Genomic DNA, 25728 nt, shown 5'->3' with positions numbered 1-25728 from the left:
CTTAAAATATGTATTACCTATAACTAAACCCCTTTCTATACAAAGTTCAATCAAAGGGCTCCCATTATCATTTACACCTGGCACCCCAAACTTACCTACCACACCCTCTCTAAAAGTTTCTCCTACTTTAGCATTCAGGTCCCCTACCACAATTACTCTCTCACTTGGTTCAAAGGCTCCTATACATTCACTTAACATCTCCCAAAATCTCTCTCTCTCCTCTGCATTTCTCTCTTCTCCAGGTGCATACACGCTTATTATGACCCACTTCTCGCATCCAACCTTTACTTTAATCCACATAATTCTTGAATTTACACATTCATATTCTCTTTTCTCCTTCCATAACTGATCATTTAACATTACTGCTACCCCTTCTTTTGCTCTAACTCTCTCAGATACTCCAGATTTAATCCCATTTATTTCCCCCCACTGAAACTCTCCTACCCCCTTCAGCTTTGTTTCGCTTAGAGCCAGGACATCCAACTTCTTTTCATTCATAACATCAGCAATCATCTGTTTCTTGTCATCCGCACTACATCCACGCACATTTAAGCATCCCAGTTTTATAAAGTTTTTCTTCTTCTCTTTTTTAGTAAATGTATACAGGAGAAGGGGTTACTAGCCCATTGCTCCCGGCATTTTAGTCGCCTCATACGACACGCATGGCTTACGGAGGAAAGATTCTTTTGCACTTCCCCATGGACAATAGAAGAAATAAAAAAGAACAAGAGCTATTTAGAAAAAGGAGAAAAACCTAGATGTATGTATATATATATATATATGCATGTGCGTGTCTGTGAAGTGTGACCAAAGTGTAAGTAGGAGTAGCAAGATATCCCTGTTATCTAGCATGTTTATGAGACAAAAAGAAACCAGCAATCCTTCCATCATGCAAAACAGTTACAGGTTTTTGTTTCACAGTCATCTGGCAGGACGGTAGTACTTCCCTGGGTGGTTGCTGTCTACCAACCTACTACCTAATATATATATATATATATATATATATATATATATATATATATATATATATATATATATATATATATATATATATATATACGCTAGCCAAGGATTCGAACCCATGTTGTACTGGCCTACCTCATGGTAAGCGAGAACCACATGGGGTTGGATGGTCCTGTGGTTTAAAGCATCATGTGGTTCTCGCTTATGATGAGACAGGCCAGTAAAACATGGGTTCGAATCCTTGGCTAGCGCAGTGTTGCTACTGATCAATACCACTCGTCCGTGGGGTTACAATTATATATAAATTATATATATATATATATATACATACACACACACACACACACATATCTTCTTTCAACACGTCAGTCGTCCTCCACCGAGGCAAGGTGACCGTAAGAGAAAGAAAATCCTCAAAAAGAAAAATACTTTCGTCATCGTTCAGCACTTTTACCTCACTCATACTTAGCATATATATATATATATATATATATATATATATATATATATATATATATATATATATATATATATATATATATATATATATATATATATATATATATATATATATATATATATATATATATATATCGTGACGAATACGTGAAATTAGTCAATTAAAAAGACGTCATTTAAAATCAGTCCTTTCTAAAATTTTCTCTTATTCTTTTAAAGATATACATTTTATTTATTTTAATATAAAAATTAACAATTTTGTACGAAAAGAATCTTTGAAAAGTTACCTAACCTTATTATAACTAGCGGAATTTAATTTAACGTCAACAAAGTTTACAATAATTTAATAAACAATCACCATGAAATCTGTTTTTTTTTTCGTTAGGTTCGTAATGGTTCCTTGAGATATTATTGCATACACAAATTTTCGCTTTCTTTATTCGGCAAGACGATCGTTCCTGCTTAAGCTGAAATCGGAATTTTTACTTATTACGTACGACATATATATAAATATATATATATATATATATATATATATATATATATATATATATATATATATATATATATATATATATATATATATTTATATATTATTGGCGAACTGGGACATGTCACAAAAAAGTGCCATAAGATTTGCATTCAGGAAAACACACATGTGGTGCAAATCTGAAGCTGATCAGATGAGTCATTCTCCAGTTATTGCACTGATTAGAATGATTCAGAATTCTTGTTTTTTATATCTTTCATCACATTATCAAGGAACTATAAAAACGATACATCAAAGGAAGGCATATAAAGGGTCAAGACCACACCTCACCATCACATCCCGCAACAAAGTAACACCGAATGCGAGATGTCACCCGACTCATAAGAAAGGGGGAACACTGAAGCAGGCCCGCTGGCCCAACTAGGCAGGTCCTTCACGACGTTCCACTTACAAAATATTTGCCCAACCCTAGTACTCATCCCAAGAATTAAGATTTATTATTTGTCCAATGTATTATTACATTCTTCCCATATATGATTAGTTATAAATGAATCCAATTTATATAAACCAAAGGAAATATTCATATTATTGTCAAAACTGATTTTTATGAAACAAGATTCAATTATATTCCTGTCGACCATGGACTTGCTTGATACTACTTTCTCAACTTTTTGAAAATCAATTGGATGGTTAAAATCTCTCATATGAATAAATAGAGCATGAGAATCTTATCCAGTTCTAATTCTATATTTATGTTGTTTTAAACTTAGTTCGAAACTTTTACCAGTTTTCGTAATAAACTTTATCGCAAATTTTACAAGGAATCTTATAGACTCATCCGTCAGTATTTTGGGGCGAATTCTTTATCAAACTTTTTTTTTACTGTATCAAGATTTTTAAATACAACTTTGATAGTAAAAGTCTTAAGAAGAGAAGGCATATAAACCAAGTTTTCATGGTAAGGGAGAACCAACATATTTTTAGTTGATTAAGGTTGGTTGTCCCTTTTTGGATTGTAAAAAGTATTTCAAGCAATTTTAAAAAGATTTACCAATTACATTTCTTGGGTATTTCAAATCATTAACTATTTCATAAATTCTGGACATTTCCTCATCTATGAACTCAGGACTACAAATTCGTAAAGTTCTCAAAAACATTGATGAGAAAACAGATAGTTTAACTTTATCTTGAAGTGAAGAATAATAGTGCACATAGGAACACTTATTTGTAGGTTTTCTGTAAATTTAAAATTTGAATTCGTTATTACCTTTAAAATTAAAACATCTTGAAAAGGCAATGATTTATTTTCTTCAGCCTAAGTTATTTAATTTAACTAGGAAATGGTTTGCATCTACATTCTTAGGCATAAGACACAAAATATCATCAACATAGCTAAACCATTTAGCTCTATTAGGGAGGATTGTGTTAAGCAATCATGTTCAAAAAATTCCGTGTATAGGTTACTATACTATATATATATATATATATATATATATATATATATATATATATATATATATATATATATATATATATATATATAAATATATATAGGTAGTAGGTTGGTAGACAGCAACCACCCAGGGAAGTACTACCGTCCTGCCAGATGACTGTGAAACAAAAACCTGTAACTGTTTTGCATGATGGTAGGATTGCTGGCTTCTTTTTCTGTCTCATAAACACGCTAGATAACAGGGATATCTTGCTACTCCTACTTAAACTTTGGTCACACTTCACAGACACGCACATGCATATATATATATACATACATCTAGGTTTTTCTCCTTTTTCTAAATAGCTCTTGTTCTTTTTTTATTTCTTCTATTGTCCATGGGGAAGTGGAAAAGAATCTTTCCTCCGTAAGCCATGCGTGTCGTATGAGGCGACTAAAATGCCGGGAGCAATGGGCTAGTAACCCCTTCTCCTGTATACATTTACTAAAAAAGAGAAGAAGAAAAACTTTATAAAACTGGGATGCTTAAATGTGCGTGGATGTAGTGCGGATGACAAGAAACAGATGATTGCTGATGTTATGAATGAAAAGAAGTTGGATGTCCTGGCTCTAAGCGAAACAAAGCTGAAGGGGGTAGGAGAGTTTCAGTGGGGGGAAATAAATGGGATTAAATCTGGAGTATCTGAGAGAGTTAGAGCAAAGGAAGGGGTAGCAGTAATGTTAAATGATCAGTTATGGAAGGAGAAAAGAGAATATGTATGTGTAAATTCAAGAATTATGTGGAATTATCTCCAGGTGTATGCACCTGGAGAAGAGAGGAATGCAGAGGAGAGAGAGAGATTTTGGGAGATGTTAAGTGAATGTATAGGAGCCTTTGAACCAAGTGAGAGAGTAATTGTGGTAGGGGACCTGAATGCTAAAGAAGGAGAAACTTTTAGAGAGGGTGTGGTAGGGAAGTTTGGGGTGCCAGGTGTAAATGATAATGGGAGCCCTTTGATTGAACTTTGTATAGAAAGGGGTTTAGTTATAGGTAATACATATTTTAAGAAAAAGAGGATAATTAAGTATACACGATATGATGTAGGGCGAAATGACAGTAGTTTGTTGGATTAAGTATTGGTAGATAAAAGACTGTTGAGTAGACTTCAGGATGTACATGTTTATAGAGGGGCCACAGATATATCAGATCACTTTCTAGTTGTAGCTACACTGAGAGTAAAAAGTAGATGGGATACAAGGAGAATAGAAGCATCAGGGAAGAGAGAGGTGAAGGTTTATAAACTAAAAGAGGAGGCAGTTAGGGTAAGATATAAACAGCTATTGGAGGATAGATGGGCTAATGAGAGCATAGGCAATGGGGTCGAAGAGGTATGGGGTAGGTTTAAAAATGTAGTGTTAGAGTGTTCAGCAGAAGTTTGTGGTTACAGGAAAGTGGGTGCAGGAGGGAAGAGGAGCGATTGGTGGAATGATGATGTAAAGAGAGTAGTAAGGGAGAAAAAGTTAGCATATGAGAAGTTTTTACAAAGTAGAAGTGATGCAAGGAGGGAAGAGTATATGGAGAAAAAGAGAGAGGTTAAGAGAGTGGTGAAGCAATGTAAAAAGAGAGCAAATGAGAGAGTGGGTGAGATGTTATCAACAAATTTTGTTGAAAATAAGAAAAAGTTTTGGAGTGAGATTAACAAGTTAAGAAAGCCTAGAGAACAAATGGGTTTGTCAGTTAAAAATAGGAGAGGAGAGTTATTAAATGGAGAGTTAGAGGTATTGGGAAGATGGAGGGAATATTTTGAGGAATTGTTAAATGTTGATGAAGATAGGGAAGCTGTGATTTCGTGTATAGGGCAAGGAGGAATAACATCTTGTAGGAGTGAGGAAGAGCCAGTTGTGAGTGTGGGGGAAGTTCCTGAGGCAGTAGGTAAAATGAAAGGGGGTAAGGCAGCCGGGATTGATGGGATAAAGATAGAAATGTTAAAAGCAGGTGGGGATATAGTTTTGGAGTGGTTGGTGCAATTATTTAATAAATGTATGGAAGAGGGTAAGGTACCTAGTGATTGGCAGAGAGCATGCATAGTTCCTTTGTATAAAGGCAAAGGGGATAAAAGAGAGTGCAAAAATTATAGGGGGATAAGTCTGTTGAGTGTACCTGGTAAAGTGTATGGTAGAGTTATAATTGAAAGAATTAAGAGTAAGACGGAGAATAGGATAGCAGATGAACAAGGAGGCTTTAGGAAAGGTAGGGGGTGTGTGGACCAGGTGTTTACAGTGAAACATATAAGTGAACAGTATTTAGATAAGGCTAAAGAGGTCTTTGTGGCATTTATGGATTTGGAAAAGGCGTATGACAGGGTGGATAGGGGGGCAATGTGGCAGATGTTGCAAGTGTATGGTGTAGGAGGTAGGTTACTGAAAGCAGTGAAGAGTTTTTACGAGGATAGTGAGGCTCAAGTTAGAGTATGTAGGAAAGAGGAAAATTTTTTCCCAGTAAAAGTAGGCCTTAGACAAGGATGTGTGATGTCACCGTGGTTGTTTAATATATTTATAGATGGGGTTGTAAGAGAAGTAAATGCGAGGGTCTTGGCAAGAGGCGTGGAGTTAAAAGATAAAGAATCACACACAAAGTGGGAGTTGTCACAGCTGCTCTTTGCTGATGACACTGTGCTTTTGGGAGATTCTGAAGAGAAGCTGCAGAGATTGGTGGATGAATTTGGTAGGGTGTGCAAAAGAAGAAAATTAAAGGTGAATACAGGAAAGAGTAAGGTTATGAGGATAACAAAAAGATTAGGTGATGAAAGATTGAATATCAGATTGGAGGGAGAGAGTATGGAGGAGGTGAACGTATTCAGATATTTGGGAGTGGACGTGTCAGCGGATGGGTCTATGAAAGATGAGGTGAATCATAGAATTGATGAGGGAAAAAGAGTGAGTGGTGCACTTAGGAGTCTGTGGAGACAAAGAACTTTGTCCTTAGAGGCAAAGAGGGGAATGTATGAGAGTATAGTTTTACCAACGCTCTTATATGGGTGTGAAGCGTGGGTGATGAATGTTGCAGCGAGGAGAAGGCTGGAGGCAGTGGAGATGTTATGTCTGAGGGCAATGTGTGGTGTGAATATAATGCAGAGAATTCGTAGTTTGGAAGTTAGGAGGAGGTGCGGGATTACCAAAACTATTATCCAGAGGGCTGAGGAAGGGTTGTTGAGGTGGTTCGGACATGTAGAGAGAATGGAGCGAAACAGAATGACTTCAAGAGTGTATCAGTCTGTAGTGGAAGGAAGGCGGGGTAGGGGTCGGCCTAGGAAGGGTTGGAGGGAGGGGGTAAAGGATGTTTTGTGTGCGAGGCATGCGTGAGCGTGTTTGATAGGAGTGAATGGAAACAAATGGTTTTTAATACTTGACGTGCTGTTGGAGTGTGAGCAATGTAACATTTTTGAAGGGATTCAGGGAAACCGGCAGGCCGGACTTGAGTCCTGGAGATGGGAAGTACAGTGCCTGCACTCTGAAGGAGGGGTGTTAATGTTGCAGTTTAAAAACTGTAGTGTAAAGCACCCTTCTGGCAAGACAGTGATGGAGTGAATGATGGTGAAAGTTTTTCTTTTTCGGGCCACCCTGCCTTGGTGGGAATCGGCCAGTGTGATAATAATAAAATAAAAATATATATATATATATATATATATATATATATATATATATATATATATATATATATATATATATATATGTATATAAATATATTTATATATATATATATATATATATATATATATATATATATATATATATATATATATATATATATATATAAATATATATATATATATATATATATATATATATATATATATATATATAACGCGCCGAATATGTAAAACTTGCGATTTTGGCTTAAACAGCTACACTCATCTTGTCATATAAGACAAACGAAAATTTGTGTATGCAATAATTTCGCAAAAATCATCTTGAACCTAACGAGAAAAATATATTCATTAACACTTGCACTAAAAATAATATATTAGTACAAAAATATTAAAAAAAAAATACTGTATTTTATCGTAGCTCAGTGTTGTTGAGCAGCAGGATACGAGTCAGAGGATGAGAGAATTACCGAGAAGAGGAGTCATTCTTCCTAGTCTTCTTTGGTGACTGTCTTGTAGGCAGTTCGTGTGTAGAATGTTTTTGAAGTTTTGTAAATAAGGAATCCATGGCTGACTGCTTCAGCCTGGATTTCTGAACCTTCTATAAGTGGGTCATCAGTGTGTCATTAAAATTACTAAGGACCGTTTCCTTAGCACCAGAACACATCCTTGAGATCTTTGCCTGGATTGATGTGACTTTCCTCCTTAGTCTCGTCCTCCCCTGACTCTTCAGAAGCTAAGCTCCTCTGCAGTGTTTTTGTCTTTTTATTATGAAGCTCGAGCAGCTCCTCAGTGGACACCTCCTGCCAGTGCTCTTCCACCAACTTTTCAACATCGTCCACATTCATTTCCAGATCTATGGAAATGCCTACACATACAATTGCTTGTACAACAACCTCTCATTCTAGCTCTTCTGAGCCTCTTGGAGGCTCACATTCCGGCCACAATGGGGAACAGACTGCGCAACAAAAAAATATGGCGACTGACGCTTTTTCTTAGATCCTCGTACAAGGATATTTGTGTGCAGTATACATGTAGTCCTTCCGAACAAATATTTTCAATTTTGTATGGAAAACAGTTTTTTATGTAAATATTTGTTATATAAACCGTTCTTTATAGCATAACTCACTGTATATATGAGGGTTTGGTACACAAATAACCCGCACATAAAAGAGAGAAGCTTACGACGACGTCTCGGTCCGACTTGGACCATTGTCCAAGTCGAACCGAAACGTCGTCATAAGCTTCTCTCTTTTATGTGCGGGTTATTTGTGTATCGTTCCAGTCACGGTATTGTGCCTTTTTGTTATTTATTGAGGGTTTGGCACCAACAATAATGTAATAAAAAGAAGACATATTACACTAACATTCATTTTGTTTTAAATAAATATTTAGTTTTCGTGCAGGTTAATGCCAGAGAGTGTACGATGGTTGGTCGCTGAGGGTCGTTATGATGAAGCCAAGAACATTATACAGAGAGTTGCTCGAGTCAATAATGTTGAGCTACTAAAACATCTGATGGACGTTCGCAATGAGGAGGTAACTTTCCTTCGAGAGTTTTTGTTCGGTCACTGAAAATTAATTCGCACTGACTAGTTAATGGTCCAAGTCGGACCGAAATGTTGTCTTTCATTTAGATCTCCTAAGTGAGGGTTATATGTATATTGTTCAGTCATGATATTGTATTTACACAGTTTATGAATCAGCTCTTGAGAAAGAATTAATTAATCGCTCATTTGTTATTGGTTCTCACAGTTTCGTCCAGATGATGGAACTCTCTCGGTATCCAATAATAAAATTGAACTTGTGAATGAAACTAGACAAGAAGAAAAGATCAAGAAGACTGTTATTGACCTCTTGAGAACTCCTGTTATAAGAATGAGATCATTCAACATGTTTTTCTGTTGGTAAGTATAAAAGTTATAGATGAAACCCAGGGTACTGGATTTTTATTTTATTTTTTTTAGATGATGGTTCCTGAGTATACAGTAAACTGAAAAAGATCATTTTACTTTAATAAGTAAGTGTTCGTTGCTCAGAGATTTTTATATTTTTATATGAAAAGCTGTTAAAGTATATACTCTGAAAATTTCTTAGTTATTGCCATACCATAGCCTTTAAAAACTCATTTTATAAATGTAGATAAAGAATTCTGTTTTTTACATGCAAAATCTAGTACACTGTTTTTAATTTATTACTGTCCTACGAAGTCATTGATAATGATATTATTTACCATACACTTTCCACTGTGTTTCTTCTTATTTTTTATTTTTTTTTTGGGGGGGGGGGTACAAACTGCCAGCATCCCACAATGGCACGGTGACCTCTCCAAAATATAGAAACATTCATCATAACTCATTTAAAAGTCGTCTTGCCAGAAGACCATAGACACTCTAATTCAAAAGAATCTCTGACATGTAATAACCATTTCCTATCTTTCAGAGTGAAAGCACTTCCAACCTTCAGCAATGGTTCCTGTACTTTAATAATGTTAGTCAGATACTTTTATGCAAACAACTACAGTAATAATTAAGTGCCGTACTAAATATTGAACAGCAGCTCAGATGGAACTGAGTGATCTTGTGTCATAGTGAATATTTTATATTTTTCTATATTATTATTATAAATTATTATTATTATTATTATTATTATTATTATTATTATTATTATTATTATTATTATTATTATTGCTAGCACTATTATTCTTATTCTTATTATTATTATTATTATTATTATTATTATTATTATTATTATTATTATTATTATTATTTTCATAGAGAAGATTCGCTAAACACATAGTCATAAAGCACCTATAAAGACCTTAGGTTCGATCCATGGAAGAGAGGGCTTGGTCCACTTCCTTGGATCAAGAGTCTCTCAACCACGTCAAGCAACCTCCAGTGAAGGGATATCTTTTGAAATTGTGGCTGTCAGAGTTGAATAACTGTTTTGCTGAATACTCTTGTGCTGAATGCTTTACAAGAGTTTATCCTTCATATCGTACATGTTTTGCTGTCCTTCCTTCATTCCTTACTGTAGTCAACAGTAGTGGGGAGAGAGCCTGTGTGGCGACCGTCACTATGGTTACCTTTTCTTGGAGGGTCACCTTAAGTTCTATGCCCTATATACCCTGTATATTGAGAAGACACCTCCTGCTTGTCCCAAGTACTGGACCACTATTATAATAATATCTTCATTTACTACAGTTACATGTACATAGTATACAGGCCTAGCTGACATCAATGACATACTACTATATAGAAAATCGCTTGTTATACTGAGCATTTTGGGCAAATTAGGTCAGCTTTGTCTAGGATGTGACCCACACCAGTCTACTAACTTCCATGTACTCATTTTAAACTGATGGGTGAAAAAGGACAGGGACAGCAGGTGTCTTATGGAAGCACGCCCCAAATGTTTTCCAGCCGTACAGGAAGAGATTCGAACCCCGGAACTCAGTGTGGGAGCTGAGCGCACTTGCGATTGAGCTACGGGACACCTATGACAAGGTCTTGGATACTCTGAAAGCCAAACAGAATATGGTAGTAGTATACACCAACTTTGCAAAAGTCTTTGACTTTTGCATAACCAGTTCAGTGACTACTTTGCTCTCCAAGAAGATAAAACTGAACAAGATAAACTATCGGACGCAGTAATAGTTAACAGTCCACTTTTTCCCAGTGATATGAACCAAACAAACAGTAAAGAAATTACTCTGCAGATCATAAAGGACCAAACAAGTGTTATTGTACCAGAGTCTGAAATAAAAGAAGCCAGGTTACTAGGATTCCATGGTAGAAAAAGTGTTATGCTTAGATTCCACTCACATGACAGGAAAAAAGACTTAATTATTGCATCTATTAAAGTAAAGAAAGAGGTATACATAAACGAGTGTCTTACCAAAAAACGTCAGAACCTCCTGTATAGAGTCAGAAAACTTAAGCGGGAGAATAACGACACAATACACCAATGCTTCACACGGGATGGGAAAATTCTTGTTAGGAAAACAAATGTAGGTCAACTGTACACAATCACGAACGAGAATGATCTATCACGATTTCTCAGGGATACTAATCTTACAGAGAATAACTAAACAATGTCCAACTTAAAAGCCTACGTAGTGTAGTGTATGTTTTGCTCCATTATTGTTCAAATTTCATTGTACAATCTCTTAGTAATTAAATAATCAACTACCTCATTTCGTGATTTTACTAGTAAGCATAAGTCACCTTATGTAATTTTCTTATTTACAATTGTTTGCTTAAACATTAAATTAATCTCTGTCCATATTACTACCTCATATTTTTTTAAATACTATCAATTGATATTACTTACTAAAATTAATAATTATTCATTTTAACTATAATTTCAATTTACTCTTAACATTTTTGACATTTAATAACCATTACTTATCTAATTACCTTTACCTGTTTTAATACCACATTTACTATCTTAGAGTACTCTTAATTACCTTGTACTGCCATATAACCTCTAGTATAACTACCAGTGCAATATTGAATGAAATAAACATTACTTTTTCACTTTTTTTGTAATCATTATTACTTAATAAAATTTTATTAAACACCATATTTACTACCAGTCAATTTTACTTTTGTACATTAAACATTAGTTTATACTTCCCATAACATTTTGTTGCCAAATTTTCAAGTTTGTATATTCAACTCCAACCTTTATATTATCCTTTGTATCTGTGTACCTGTGTACCTGTCTACCATCTTACTATCATATTATAACCAAGACATTACCATTGTTATTTTTTACTATTATTCTTTTGGTACTTTAATTGTGAATTTTATTTTGTCAATTTAAATCTAGTTATACTCTTGATCTTGTCAACAACCTATACCAGACTCTAGTGCAATTGCAAGTACCATTTCAATTTGTATTTTTATATTATAAGTTTATATTATAATTCCTACTCTAAGATTGTTTTCATATCTTAGTGACTATATTGTGTGTGCAATTAGTGTATATTTCAATTATATTATTGTTCAAGGCCCTTAACTATCTTTTGCTAACTAGTACCAACTACCTCATATATCTTTTTTTTTTTTTCTACTTTTTTACTTTTTTTATTCTTTTGCTACCTTAACTTGTATATTTTATCTTGTCAATTTAAATCTAGTTATACTCTAATTCTTGTAAACAACTTATATAACACCTTAGTGCAATTACAATTGAGAGTCTTGTACCTTTTTTATATTATTAGATTAAACTCAGTTGTACTATAGTCAATACCAAATTCATTATATTAGACCATATTGCAATTACTAGTGAGAGACTGGTGCTATTTTTAATTTGTATTTTTATATTATTAGATTAAATCTGGTTGTGCTACAGCTCATTCTAGCTCAAAACATAGACTCCACAAAAGTCATTATATTAGACCTTAGTGCAATTACAAGTGAGAGTCTTGTTCTATTTTAAATTTGTATTTTTATATTACTAGTTTATACCTAGTTGTACTTTAGTTCATTCCAGCACAACACATAGACAACATCAACTTCATTATGTGTAGTAGTGACTATACTCTATATGACCAAAATACTCTAGCTATATACTTATCCAAGCTTCCCACCACTACAGATATCAGTACTAGAACTCAACACATAACTCAGGATATAAATAACCATAATTTAAACCTAGAAGATGATTGATCACGTTGACCCTGATCTAAACCTCCATAATCTGACACCCAATCAAAACCTATTGGAAAGTAACTGCCTTTATTACACAGCATCACAAGCCAGCACTATCCTAAACAATGCTAAAAGCCTATCCGTACTTAACTACAACATCAGGTCCTTAAGCAAACACTATGATGACCTCCTGGCACTCCTTGAATCACTAAAGACACCCTTCTCCTGCATTATTCTTACTGAGACCTGGCTTAAGCAGGACACAATAGATATCTACCCTCTACCAGGATACACAGCAATTCACAACTGCAGACCAAACCAAGTTGGGGGTGGTATTGCAATCTATTACTCTAACCAATTATCTTGTATTAGCACCACTTGCTTTAGTGATGAATATGGGGAATACATTTTTGCTAATTTTACTGTAAAAAACCTTAAGACACCTATAACAATCGGTGCCATTTACCGGATACCTCACACAAACATCCCAAATTTCAGTGAGAAATTAAAGTCACTAATAACAAACAGACAAATGAATAAGCACCACCTTCTCTTAGCTGGAGACTTCAACATCAACCTTGGCTTACTAGATGATCAGCCTGTAACTGATTTCATCAACAATATGAACAACACACTTCTCATACCAACAATAACTAAACCAACCAGGCTCACTGAGACAAGTGTAACCATAATAGACCACATATGGACCAATATACTAGCCCCCCTTAAATCAGGGATAATCACAGATAGCACTACAGACCACTACCCTACCTTCCTCCTGACAAACATTAATAAACCACCACTTGAATACAACAAAGTCTCATTTAGACTCCATGACGAGGCCTCAATAAGGAAGTTCACAACTGACCTAGATATTGTTGACTGGCCTACAGAATTCTCCAAGGCCAATGGTATTGATGACTGGACAGACATTTTTCTTAACAAATTACTTAGACTATACAACAAACATTGTCCTATAAAAACGAAACAGATCACAAACAAACGGCTTGGTTGCCCATGGCTAACCAGCACCATTCTGAAATCCATTGACAAGAAACACCAATATGAAAAGCAATATAGACAGGGCTTAATACACAAAGATATTCTTACACACTATTCATCAGTTCTCACCAAAGTAATAAAGAAAGCCAAACAACTATACTACTCCAGTAGATTCACAGACACTAGAGGAGATATAAAAAAGACCTGGAAAACACTCTCTCAGATTCTAGGGACCCACAAACTGAAAAAAAACAAGAATATTGTTCTAACTAAACCTAATGAAACACCACTACATCCCACTGACACAGCTAACAAGATAAACGACTTCTTCTCAACCATAGGATCTAATCTCGCCAATAAAATCCCACATACTAATGCCCATGCCGGGGACTACCTAGATGGGAATTTCCCAAATTCCTTCTATCTTGCACCAACTGAGCCCTCGGAAGTCACCGAGATTATAAAGTCACTTAAAAACAACTCAGGGAATCTGTCTAATGTCCCACCATTACTGTACAAGCGAGCGGCCCATATCCTTTCGCATGCTATTTCATTACTTTTTAACAAGTCACTAGAAACTAGCACCTTCCCGAAACTACTCAAGATGGCAAGGGTTACACCAATATATAAAGGTGGTGACCCTACAGACTTAAACAACTATAGGCCAATATCAAACTTACCATTGCTATCCAAAATCTTTGAGAAACTCGTGCACAGGAGACTATATTCATTTATAACAGCACAAAACATACTCAACCCCTGCCAATTTGGATTTAGGAAAAATAAAAGCACTAATGATGCAATCATAAAAATGCTAGATCTGCTTTACACAGGGTTGGAAAATAAGGAATATCCACTAGGAATTTTTATTGACCTAAGAAAAGCTTTTGACACAGTAGACCACGACATCCTACTCCACAAACTTGACCATTACTGTATAAGAGGCCATGCGCTTGCTTATTTCAAATCTTACCTTACTAATAGGTATCAGTATGTTACCATTAAAGAAACAGCATCAACAACACGGCGACTTGATACTGGAGTTCCGCAGGGAAGTGTCCTTGGTCCCCTGCTCTTCCTCATATACATCAATGATCTTCCAAACGTATCCCAACACCTGAAACCCATTCTCTTTTCTGACGACACGACTTATGTCATCTCTCACCCTAATCTTGCCACCCTCAACACCATTGTTAACGAGGAGCTGATCAAAATATCGACTTGGATGACAGCCAGTAAACTTATGCTTAACACTGACAAAACTTACTATATTATGTTTGGTAGCAGAGCAGGAGATGCACAAATTAACATTAAGATCGACAACACTCTAATTACCAGACATAATGAGGGCAAATTCCTAGGCCTATACCTTGACAACAACCTGAATTTCAGCACCCATATCCAACACATAACCAAAAAAGTATCCAAAACAGTTGGGATCCTCTCCAAGATACGATACTACGTCCCGCAAAATGCCCTTCTCACACTATACCACTCACTTATTTATCCATACCTCACCTATGCTATTTGTGCTTGGGGATCAACTGCAGCAACACACCTAAAGCCAATAATAACCCAGCAAAAAGCTGCAGTAAGAATAATCACTAAATCCCATCCCTGGCAACACCCCCCCCCCACTCTTCATAGATCTTAACTTACTCCCTGTTCAGTACATCCACACTTACTACTGTGCAATCTACATCTACAGGACCTTAAACTCCAATATCAACCTTGACCTAAAACGCTTTCTTGATAGTTGTGACAGAACCCACAGGCATAACACCGGTCACAAACATCTCTACGACATTCCCCATGTCCGACTAAACCTTTACAAAAATTCAATGTATGTCAAAGGCCCTAAAATCTGGAACACCCTACCTGAGAACTCTAGAACTGCAGACACATTCATCACCTTCAAAACTACCATTAGAAAACATCTTGTCTCCCTGATAAACCCCATCAACTAACTACACGAATACCACCTGGTGGTTCACACTTACACTCACTCACCCATTTGACCATAAACAGAAATATTAATCTCAATCTTAAAATAATGAATCCTATGATACTCCAATACTGAAACTATGTACTGTGCCAAAGCAAAAGCATTCACATCGCTAAACTCACAAATTAGTATTTAGTCACTTAGCCATAATACCAACTTACCTCATAATTTGTAATATTTTAAAATAAAGAATTAAACTAAGTCTGCCCGAAATGCCTAGCCATGCTAGGCGTTCTAGTGGTACACTCTGTAATCATTATTTAACTACATGCAAACTACACAACAACCAAATTCTGTAAATTCAACATTGTAATCTTCATAGAGAATAAATTTTGAATTTGAATTTGAATTTGAATTGAAATGTGGCCATGGTATAATAACGCACACACTGTGTGATACAGGAATAACTAGGAAAATGGGAAGATGGATCTATAGCTTCCTAACAAATAGAACACAAAGAGTAATAGTATACAGAGTAAAGTCTGAGGCAGCCACAGTGAAAATCTCTGTTCCACAAGGCTTAATACTCCCCCCCCCATCCTGTTCCAAATCCTCATGCCTGACATAGAGATGTAAGCCACAGCATCGTATCTTCCTTTGTGGATGACACCCGAATTTGCATGACTGTCCTCCATCGAATGTCAGAGGATCTCTCTTTCAAAGATCACCACAATGTATCTACCACATCTGCTAGAAAAATTATAAGATGAATAATGAGAACCTTCAAACCTAGAGATGCCAAGACCATGATGATTCTCTTTACATCGCATGTTCTCTCCAGGCTGGAATATTGCTGTTCATTAACAGCCCCTTTCAAGCCAGGTGATATTGCGGACCTGGAGAATGTACAGACAAACTTCTTGGCACACATAAGTATAATAAAACACCTAAATTACTGGGAACAGTTGAAGTCCCTTGACTTGTATTCCATAGAACGCAGGCAAGAAAGATTCATGATAATATACACTTGGAAAATCCTAGAGGGATTAGTACAAAATTACACACAAAAATGACTCCCTACAAAAGCAGAAGACTAGGCAGGAGATGATACATCTTCCAGTGAAAAGATAAGAGACAACACAATAAGCATCAGGGGAACAAGATTGTTCAATTGACTCCCAGCGTACATTAAAGGGATTACCCATAGACCCTTGGCTGTCTTCAAGAAGGTGCTAGACAGGTACTTAAAGTCAGTACCTGACCAGCTGGACTGTGGTTCATAAGTCAGTTTCCATTAGGCCAGCAGTAACAGCCTGGTTGATCAGGCCCTGATCCAGCACGAGGCCTGGTCTCAGACGGGGCCGCGGGGGCGTTGACCACAGAAACGCTTGCCACGTATACCCCAGGTATGGCCTGCTCGACAAGATAAGTTTTCCCGGTAAACCACTTTATGACCATTTCTGGTTAATTAGTGTTTTGGTAGGTTGTTATTACGAACCTGATCTCCGCAGCTCAGGCAGACTCCAACACAGACTCACTATTACCAACATGATCTCCGCAGCTCAGGCAGACTCCAACACAGACTCACTATTACCAACATGATCTCCGCAGCTCAGGCAGACTCCAACACAGACTCACTATTACCAACCTGATCTTCGCAGCTCAGGCAGACTCCAACACAGACTCACTATTACCAACCTGATCTTCGCAGCTCAGGCAGACTCCAATACAGACTCACTATTACCAACCTGATCTCCGCAGCTCAGGCAGACTCCAACACAGACTCACTATTACCAACATGATCTCAGCAGTTCAGGCAGACTCCAACACAGACTCACTATTACCAACATGATCTCCGCAGCTCAGGCAAACTCCAACACAGACTCACTATTACCAACATGATCTCCGCAGCTCAGGCAGACTCCAACACAGACTCACTATCACCAACATGATCTCAGCAGCTCAGGCAGACTCCAACACAGACCCACTATTACCAACACGATCTCCGCAGCTCAGGCAGACTCCAACACAGACTCACTGTTACCAACCAGATCTCCGCAGCTCAGGCAAACTCCAACACAGACTCACTATTACCAACATAATCTCCGCAGCTCAGGCAGACTCCAACACAGACTCACTATTACCAACCTGATCTCCGCAGCTCAGGCAGACTCCAACACAGACTCACTATTACAAACATGATCTCTGCAGCTCAGGCAGACTCCAACACAGACTCACTATTACCAACATGATCTCCGCAGCTCAGGCAGACTCCAACACAGACTCACTATTACCAACATGATCGCAGCTCAGGCAGACTCCATCACAGACTCACTATTACCAACCTGATCTCTGCAGCTCAGGCAGACTCCAACACAGACTCACTATTACCAACCTGATCTCCGCAGCTCAGGCAGACTCCAACACAGACTCACTATTACCAACATGATCTCCGCAGCTCAGGCAGACTCCAACACAGACTCACTATTACCAACATGATCTCCACAGCTCAGGCAGACTCCAACACAGACTCACTATTACCAACATGATCTCCGCAGCTCACGCAGACTCCAACACAAACTCACTATTACCAACATGATCTCCGCAGCTCAGGCAGACTCCAACACAGACTCACTATTACCAACATGATCGCAGCTCAGGCAGACTCCATCACAGACTCACTATTACCAACATGATCTCCGCAGCTCACGCATACTCCAACACAAACTCACTATTACCAACATGATCTCCGCAGCTCAGGCAGACTCCAACACAGACTCACTATTACCAACATGATCGCAGCTCAGGCAGACTCCATCACAGACTCACTATTACCAACATGATCTCCGCAGCTCAGGCAGACTCCAACACAAACTCACTATTACCAACATGATCTCCGCAGCTCAGGCAGACTCCAACACAGACTCACTATTACCAACATGATCGCAGCTCAGGCAGACTCCAACACAGACTCACTATTACCAACATGATCTCCGCAGCTCAGGCAGACTCCAACACAAACTCACTATTACCAACCTGATCTCTGCAGCTCAGGCAGACTCCAACACAGACTCACTATTACCAACGTGATCTCCGCAGCTCAGGCAGACTCCAACACAGACTCACTATTACCAACATGATCTCCGCAGCTCAGGCAGACTCCAACACAGACTCACTATTACCAACATGATCTCCGCAGCTCAGGCAGACTCCAACACAGACTCACTATTACCAACATGATCTCCGCAGCTCAGGCAGACTCCATCACAGACTCACTATTACCAACATGATCTCCGCAGCTCAGGCAGACTCCAACACAGACTCACTATTACCAACATGATCTCCGCAGCTCAGGCAGACTCCAACACAGACTCACTATTACCAACTTGATCTCCGCAGCTCAGGCAGACTCCAACACAGACTCACTATTACCAACATGATCTCCGCAGCTCAGGCAGACTCCAACAAATACTCACTATTACCAACTTGATCTCCGCAGCTCAGGCAGTCTCCAACACAAACTCACTATTACCAACATGATCTCCGCAGCTCAGGCAGACTCCAACACAGACTCACTATTACCAACATGATCTCCGCAGCTCAGGCAGACTCCAACACAGACTCACTATTACCAACATGATCTCCGCAGCTCAGGCAGACTCCAACAGAGACTCACTATTACCAACATGATCTCCGCAGCTCAGGCAGACTCCAACACAGACTCACTATTACCAACATGATCTCCGCAGCTCAGACAGACTCCAACACAGACTCACTATTACCAACATGATCTCCGCAGCTCAGGCAGACTCCAACACAGACTCACTATTACCAACATGATCTCCCCAGCTCAGGCAGACTCCAACACAGACTCACTATTACCAACCTGATCTCCGCAGCTCAGGCAGACTCCAAAAGAGACTCACTATTACCAACATGATCTCCGCCGCTCAGGCAGACTCCAGCAGAGACTCACTATTACCAACATGATCTCCGCAGCTCAGGCAGACTCCAACACAGACTCACTATTACCAATATGATCTCCGCAGCTCAGGCAGACTCCAACAGAGACTCACTATTACCAACATGATCTCCGCAGCTCAGGCAGACTCCAACACAGACTCACTATTACCAACATGATCTCCGCAGCTCAGGCAGACTCCAACACAGACTCACTATTACCAACATGATCTCCGCAGCTCAGGCAGACTCCAACACAGACTCACTATTACCAACATGATATCCGCAGCTCAGGCAGACTCCAACACAGACTCACTATTACCAACATGATCTCCGCAGCTCAGGCAGACTCCAACACAGACTCACTATTACCAACATGATATCCGCAGCTCAGGCAGACTCCAACACAGACTCACTATTACCAACATGATCTCCGCAGCTCAGGCAGACTCCAACACAGACTCACTATTACCAACATGATCTCCGCAGCTCAGGCAGACTCCAACACAGACTCACTATTACCAACCTGATCTTCGCAGCTCAGGCAGACTCCAACACAGACTCACTATTACCAACCTGATCTTCGCAGCTCAGGCAGACTCCAATACAGACTCACTATTACCAACCTGATCTTCGCAGCTCAGACAGACTCCAACACAGACTCACTATTACCAACATGATCTTCGCAGCTCAGGCAGACTCCAACACAGACTCACTATTACCAACATGATCTCCGCAGCTCAGGCAGACTCCAACACAGACTCACTATTACCAACCTGATCTCCGCAGCTCAGGCAGACTCCAACACAGACTCACTATTACCAACATGATCTCAGCAGTTCAGGCAGACTCCAACACAGACTCACTATTACCAACATGATCTCCGCAGCTCAGGCAAACTCCAACACAGACTCACTATTACCAACATGATCTCCGCAGCTCAGGCAGACTCCAACACAGACTCACTATCACCAACATGATCTCAGCAGCTCAGGCAGACTCCAACACAGACCCACTATTACCAACACGATCTCCGCAGCTCAGGCAGACTCCAACACAGACTCACTGTTACCAACCAGATCTCCGCAGCTCAGGCAAACTCCAACACAGACTCACTATTACCAACATAATCTCCGCAGCTCAGGCAGACTCCAACACAGACTCACTATTACCAACCTGATCTCCGCAGCTCAGGCAGACTCCAACACAGACTCACTATTACAAACATGATCTCTGCAGCTCAGGCAGACTCCAACACAGACTCACTATTACCAACATGATCTCCGCAGCTCAGGCAGACTCCAACACAGACTCACTATTACCAACATGATCGCAGCTCAGGCAGACTCCATCACAGACTCACTATTACCAACCTGATCTCTGCAGCTCAGGCAGACTCCAACACAGACTCACTATTACCAACCTGATCTCCGCAGCTCAGGCAGACTCCAACACAGACTCACTATTACCAACATGATCTCCGCAGCTCAGGCAGACTCCAACACAGACTCACTATTACCAACATGATCTCCACAGCTCAGGCAGACTCCAACACAGACTCACTATTACCAACATGATCTCCGCAGCTCACGCAGACTCCAACACAAACTCACTATTACCAACATGATCTCCGCAGCTCAGGCAGACTCCAACACAGACTCACTATTACCAACATGATCGCAGCTCAGGCAGACTCCATCACAGACTCACAATTACCAACATGATCTCCGCAGCTCACGCATACTCCAACACAAACTCACTATTACCAACATGATCTCCGCAGCTCAGGCAGACTCCAACACAGACTCACTATTACCAACATGATCGCAGCTCAGGCAGACTCCATCACAGACTCACTATTACCAACATGATCTCCGCAGCTCAGGCAGACTCCAACACAAACTCACTATTACCAACATGATCTCCGCAGCTCAGGCAGACTCCAACACAGACTCACTATTACCAACATGATCGCAGCTCAGGCAGACTCCAACACAGACTCACTATTACCAACATGATCTCCGCAGCTCAGGCAGACTCCAACACAAACTCACTATTACCAACCTGATCTCTGCAGCTCAGGCAGACTCCAACACAGACTCACTATTACCAACGTGATCTCCGCAGCTCAGGCAGACTCCAACACAGACTCACTATTACCAACATGATCTCCGCAGCTCAGGCAGACTCCAACACAGACTCACTATTACCAACATGATCTCCGCAGCTCAGGCAGACTCCAACACAGACTCACTATTACCAACATGATCTCCGCAGCTCAGGCAGACTCCATCACAGACTCACTATTACCAACATGATCTCCGCAGCTCAGGCAGACTCCAACACAGACTCACTATTACCAACATGATCTCCGCAGCTCAGGCAGACTCCAACACAGACTCACTATTACCAACTTGATCTCCGCAGCTCAGGCAGACTCCAACACAGACTCACTATTACCAACATGATCTCCGCAGCTCAGGCAGACTCCAACAAAGACTCACTATTACCAACTTGATCTCCGCAGCTCAGGCAGTCTCCAACACAAACTCACTATTACCAACATGATCTCCGCAGCTCAGGCAGACTCCAACACAGACTCACTATTACCAACATGATCTCCGCAGCTCAGGCAGACTCCAACACAGACTCACTATTACCAACATGATCTCCGCAGCTCAGGCAGACTCCAACAGAGACTCACTATTACCAACATGATCTCCGCAGCTCAGGCAGACTCCAACACAGACTCACTATTACCAACATGATCTCCGCAGCTCAGACAGACTCCAACACAGACTCACTATTACCAACATGATCTCCGCAGCTCAGGCAGACTCCAACACAGACTCACTATTACCAACATGATCTCCCCAGCTCAGGCAGACTCCAACACAGACTCACTATTACCAACCTGATCTCCGCAGCTCAGGCAGACTCCAAAAGAGACTCACTATTACCAACATGATCTCCGCCGCTCAGGCAGACTCCAGCAGAGACTCACTATTACCAACATGATCTCCGCAGCTCAGGCAGACTCCAACACAGACTCACTATTACCAACGTGATCTCCGCAGCTCAGGCAGACTCCAACACAGACTCACTATTACCAACATGATCTCCGCAGCTCAGGCAGACTCCAACACAGACTCACTATTACCAACATGATCTCCGCAGCTCAGGCAGACTCCAACACAGACTCACTATTACCAACATGATCTCCGCAGCTCAGGCAGACTCCAACACAAACTCACTATCACCAACATGATCTCCGCAGCTCAGGCAGACTCCAACAGAGACTCACTATTACCAACATGATCTCCGCAGCTCAGGCAGACTCCAACACAGACTCACTATTACCAATATGATCTCCGCAGCTCAGGCAGACTCCAACAGAGACTCACTATTACCAACATGATCTCCGCAGCTCAGGCAGACTCCAACACAGACTCACTATTACCAACATGATCTCCGCAGCTCAGGCAGACTCCAACACAGACTCACTATTACCAACATGATCTCCGCAGCTCAGGCAGACTCCAACACAGACTCACTATTACCAACATGATATCCGCAGCTCAGGCAGACTCCAACACAGACTCACTATTACCAACATGATCTCCGCAGCTCAGGCAGACTCCAACACAGACTCACTATTACCAACATGATATCCGCAGCTCAGGCAGACTCCAACACAGACTCACTATTACCAACATGATCTCCGCAGCTCAGGCAGACTCCAACACAGACTCACTATTACCAACATGATCTCCGCAGCTCAGGCAGACTCCAACACAGACTCACTATTACCAACATGATCTCCGCAGCTCAGGCAGACTCCAACACAGACTCACTATTACCAACATGATCTCCACAGCTCAGGCAGACTCCAACACAGACTCACTATTACCAACATGATCTCCGCAGCTCAGGCAGACTCCAACACAGACTCACTATTACCAACATGATCTCCGCAGCTCAGGCAGACTCCAACACAGACTCACTATTACCAACATGATCTCCGCAGCTCAGGCAGACTCCAACACAGACTCACTATTACCAACATGATCGCAGCTCAGGCAGACTCCAACACAGACTCACTATTACCAACATGATCGCAGCTCAGGCAGACTCCAACACAGACTCACTATTACCAACATGATCTCCGCAGCTCAGGCAGACTCCAACACAGACTCACTATTACCAACATGATCGCAGCTCAGGCAGACTCCAACACAGACTCACTATTACCAACATGATCGCAGCTCAGGCAGACTCCAACACAAACTCACTATTACCAACATGATCTCCGCAGCTCAGGCAGACTCCAACACAGACTCACTATTACCAACATTATCGCAGCTCAGGCAGACTCCAACACAGACTCACTATTACCAACATGATCTCCGCAGCTCAGGCAGACTCCAACACAGACTCACTATTACCAACATGATCGCAGCTCAGGCAGACTCCAACACAGACTCACTATTACCAACATGATCGCAGCTCAGGCAGACTCCAACACAGACTCACTATTACCAACATGATCGCAGCTCAGGCAGACTCCAACACAGACTCACTATTACCAACATGATCGCAGCTCAGGCAGACTCCAACACAGACTCACTATTACCAACATGATCTCCGCAGCTCAGGCAGACTCCAACACAGACTTACTATTACCAACATGATCGCAGCTCAGGCAGACTCCAACACAGACTCACTATTACCAACATGATCGCAGCTCAGGCAGACTCCAACACAGACTCACTATTACCAACATGATCGCAGCTCAGGCAGACTCCAACACAGACTCACTATTACCAACATGATCGCAGCTCAGGCAGACTCCAACACAGACTCACTATTACCAACATGATCGCAGCTCAGGCAGACTCCAACACAGACTCACTATTACCAACATGATCGCAGCTCAGGCAGACTCCAACACAGACTCACTATTACCAACATGATCTCCGCAGCTCAGGCAAACTCCAACACAGACTCACTATTACCAACATGATCGCAGCTCAGGCAGACTCCAACACAGACTCACTATTACCAACATGATCGCAGCTCAGGCAGACTCCAACACAGACTCACTATTACCAACATGATCTCCGCAGCTCAGGCAGACTCCAACACAGACTCACTATTACCAACATGATCGCAGCTCAGGCAGACTCCAACACAGACTCACTATTACCAACATGATCGCAGCTCAGGCAGACTCCAACACAGACTCACTATTACCAACATGATCTCCGCAGCTCAGGCAGACTCCAACACAGACTCACTATTACCAACATGATCGCAGCTCAGGCAGACTCCAACACAGACTCACTATTACCAACATGATCGCAGCTCAGGCAGACTCCAACACAGACTCACTATTACCAACATGATCTCCGCAGCTCAGGCAGACTCCAACACAGACTCACTATTACCAACATGATCGCAGCTCAGGCAGACTCCAACACAGACTCACTATTACCAACATGATCGCAGCTCAGGCAGACTCCAACACAGACTCACTATTACCAACATGATCGCAGCTCAGGCAGACTCCAACACAGACTCACTATTACCAACATGATCGCAGCTCAGGCAGACTCCAACACAGACTCACTATTACCAACATGATCTCCGCAGCTCAGGCAAACTCCAACACAGACTCACTATTGCCAACATGATCGCAGCTCAGGCAGACTCCAACACAGACTCACTATTACCAACATGATCGCAGCTCAGGCAGACTCCAACACAGACTCACTATTACCAACATGATCTCCGCAGCTCAGGCAGACTCCAACACAGACTCACTATTACCAACATGATCGCAGCTCAGGCAGACTCCAACACAGACTCACTATTACCAACATGATCGCAGCTCAGGCAGACTCCAACACTGACTCACTATTACCAACATGATCTCCGCAGCTCAGGCAGACTCCAACACAGACTCACTATTACCAACATGATCGCAGCTCAGGCAGACTCCAACACAGACTCACTATTACCAACATGATCGCAGCTCAGGCAGACTCCAACACAGACTCACTATTACCAACATGATCTCCGCAGCTCAGGCAGACTCCAACACAGACTCACTATTACCAACATGATCGCAGCTCAGGCAGACTCCAACACAGACTCACTATTACCAACAT

General features: G+C 40.5%; 1 protein-coding gene across 3 annotated transcripts in view; it reads left to right on the top strand.

The window, feature by feature from the left end:
* LOC128701878 (organic cation transporter protein) overlaps positions 1-25728 on the top strand; it is a 181164-nt gene that overhangs the window by 86445 nt on the left and 68991 nt on the right. For all 3 annotated transcript variants that reach the window (XM_053795846.2, XM_053795845.2, XM_053795844.2), the window contains exons 6-7: positions 8398-8530; positions 8747-8898. In XM_053795846.2, the coding sequence (XP_053651821.2) occupies positions 8398-8530; positions 8747-8898 (285 nt within the window). The remainder of the gene's footprint in view (positions 1-8397; positions 8531-8746; positions 8899-25728) is intronic.

The sequence above is a fragment of the Cherax quadricarinatus genome, chromosome 69, assembly GCF_038502225.1.
Source record: "Cherax quadricarinatus isolate ZL_2023a chromosome 69, ASM3850222v1, whole genome shotgun sequence".
NCBI lineage: Eukaryota > Metazoa > Arthropoda > Malacostraca > Decapoda > Parastacidae > Cherax > Cherax quadricarinatus.
The sequence above is the reverse complement of the archived record's forward strand: the minus strand, read 5'-3'. Positions and strand labels throughout refer to the sequence as shown.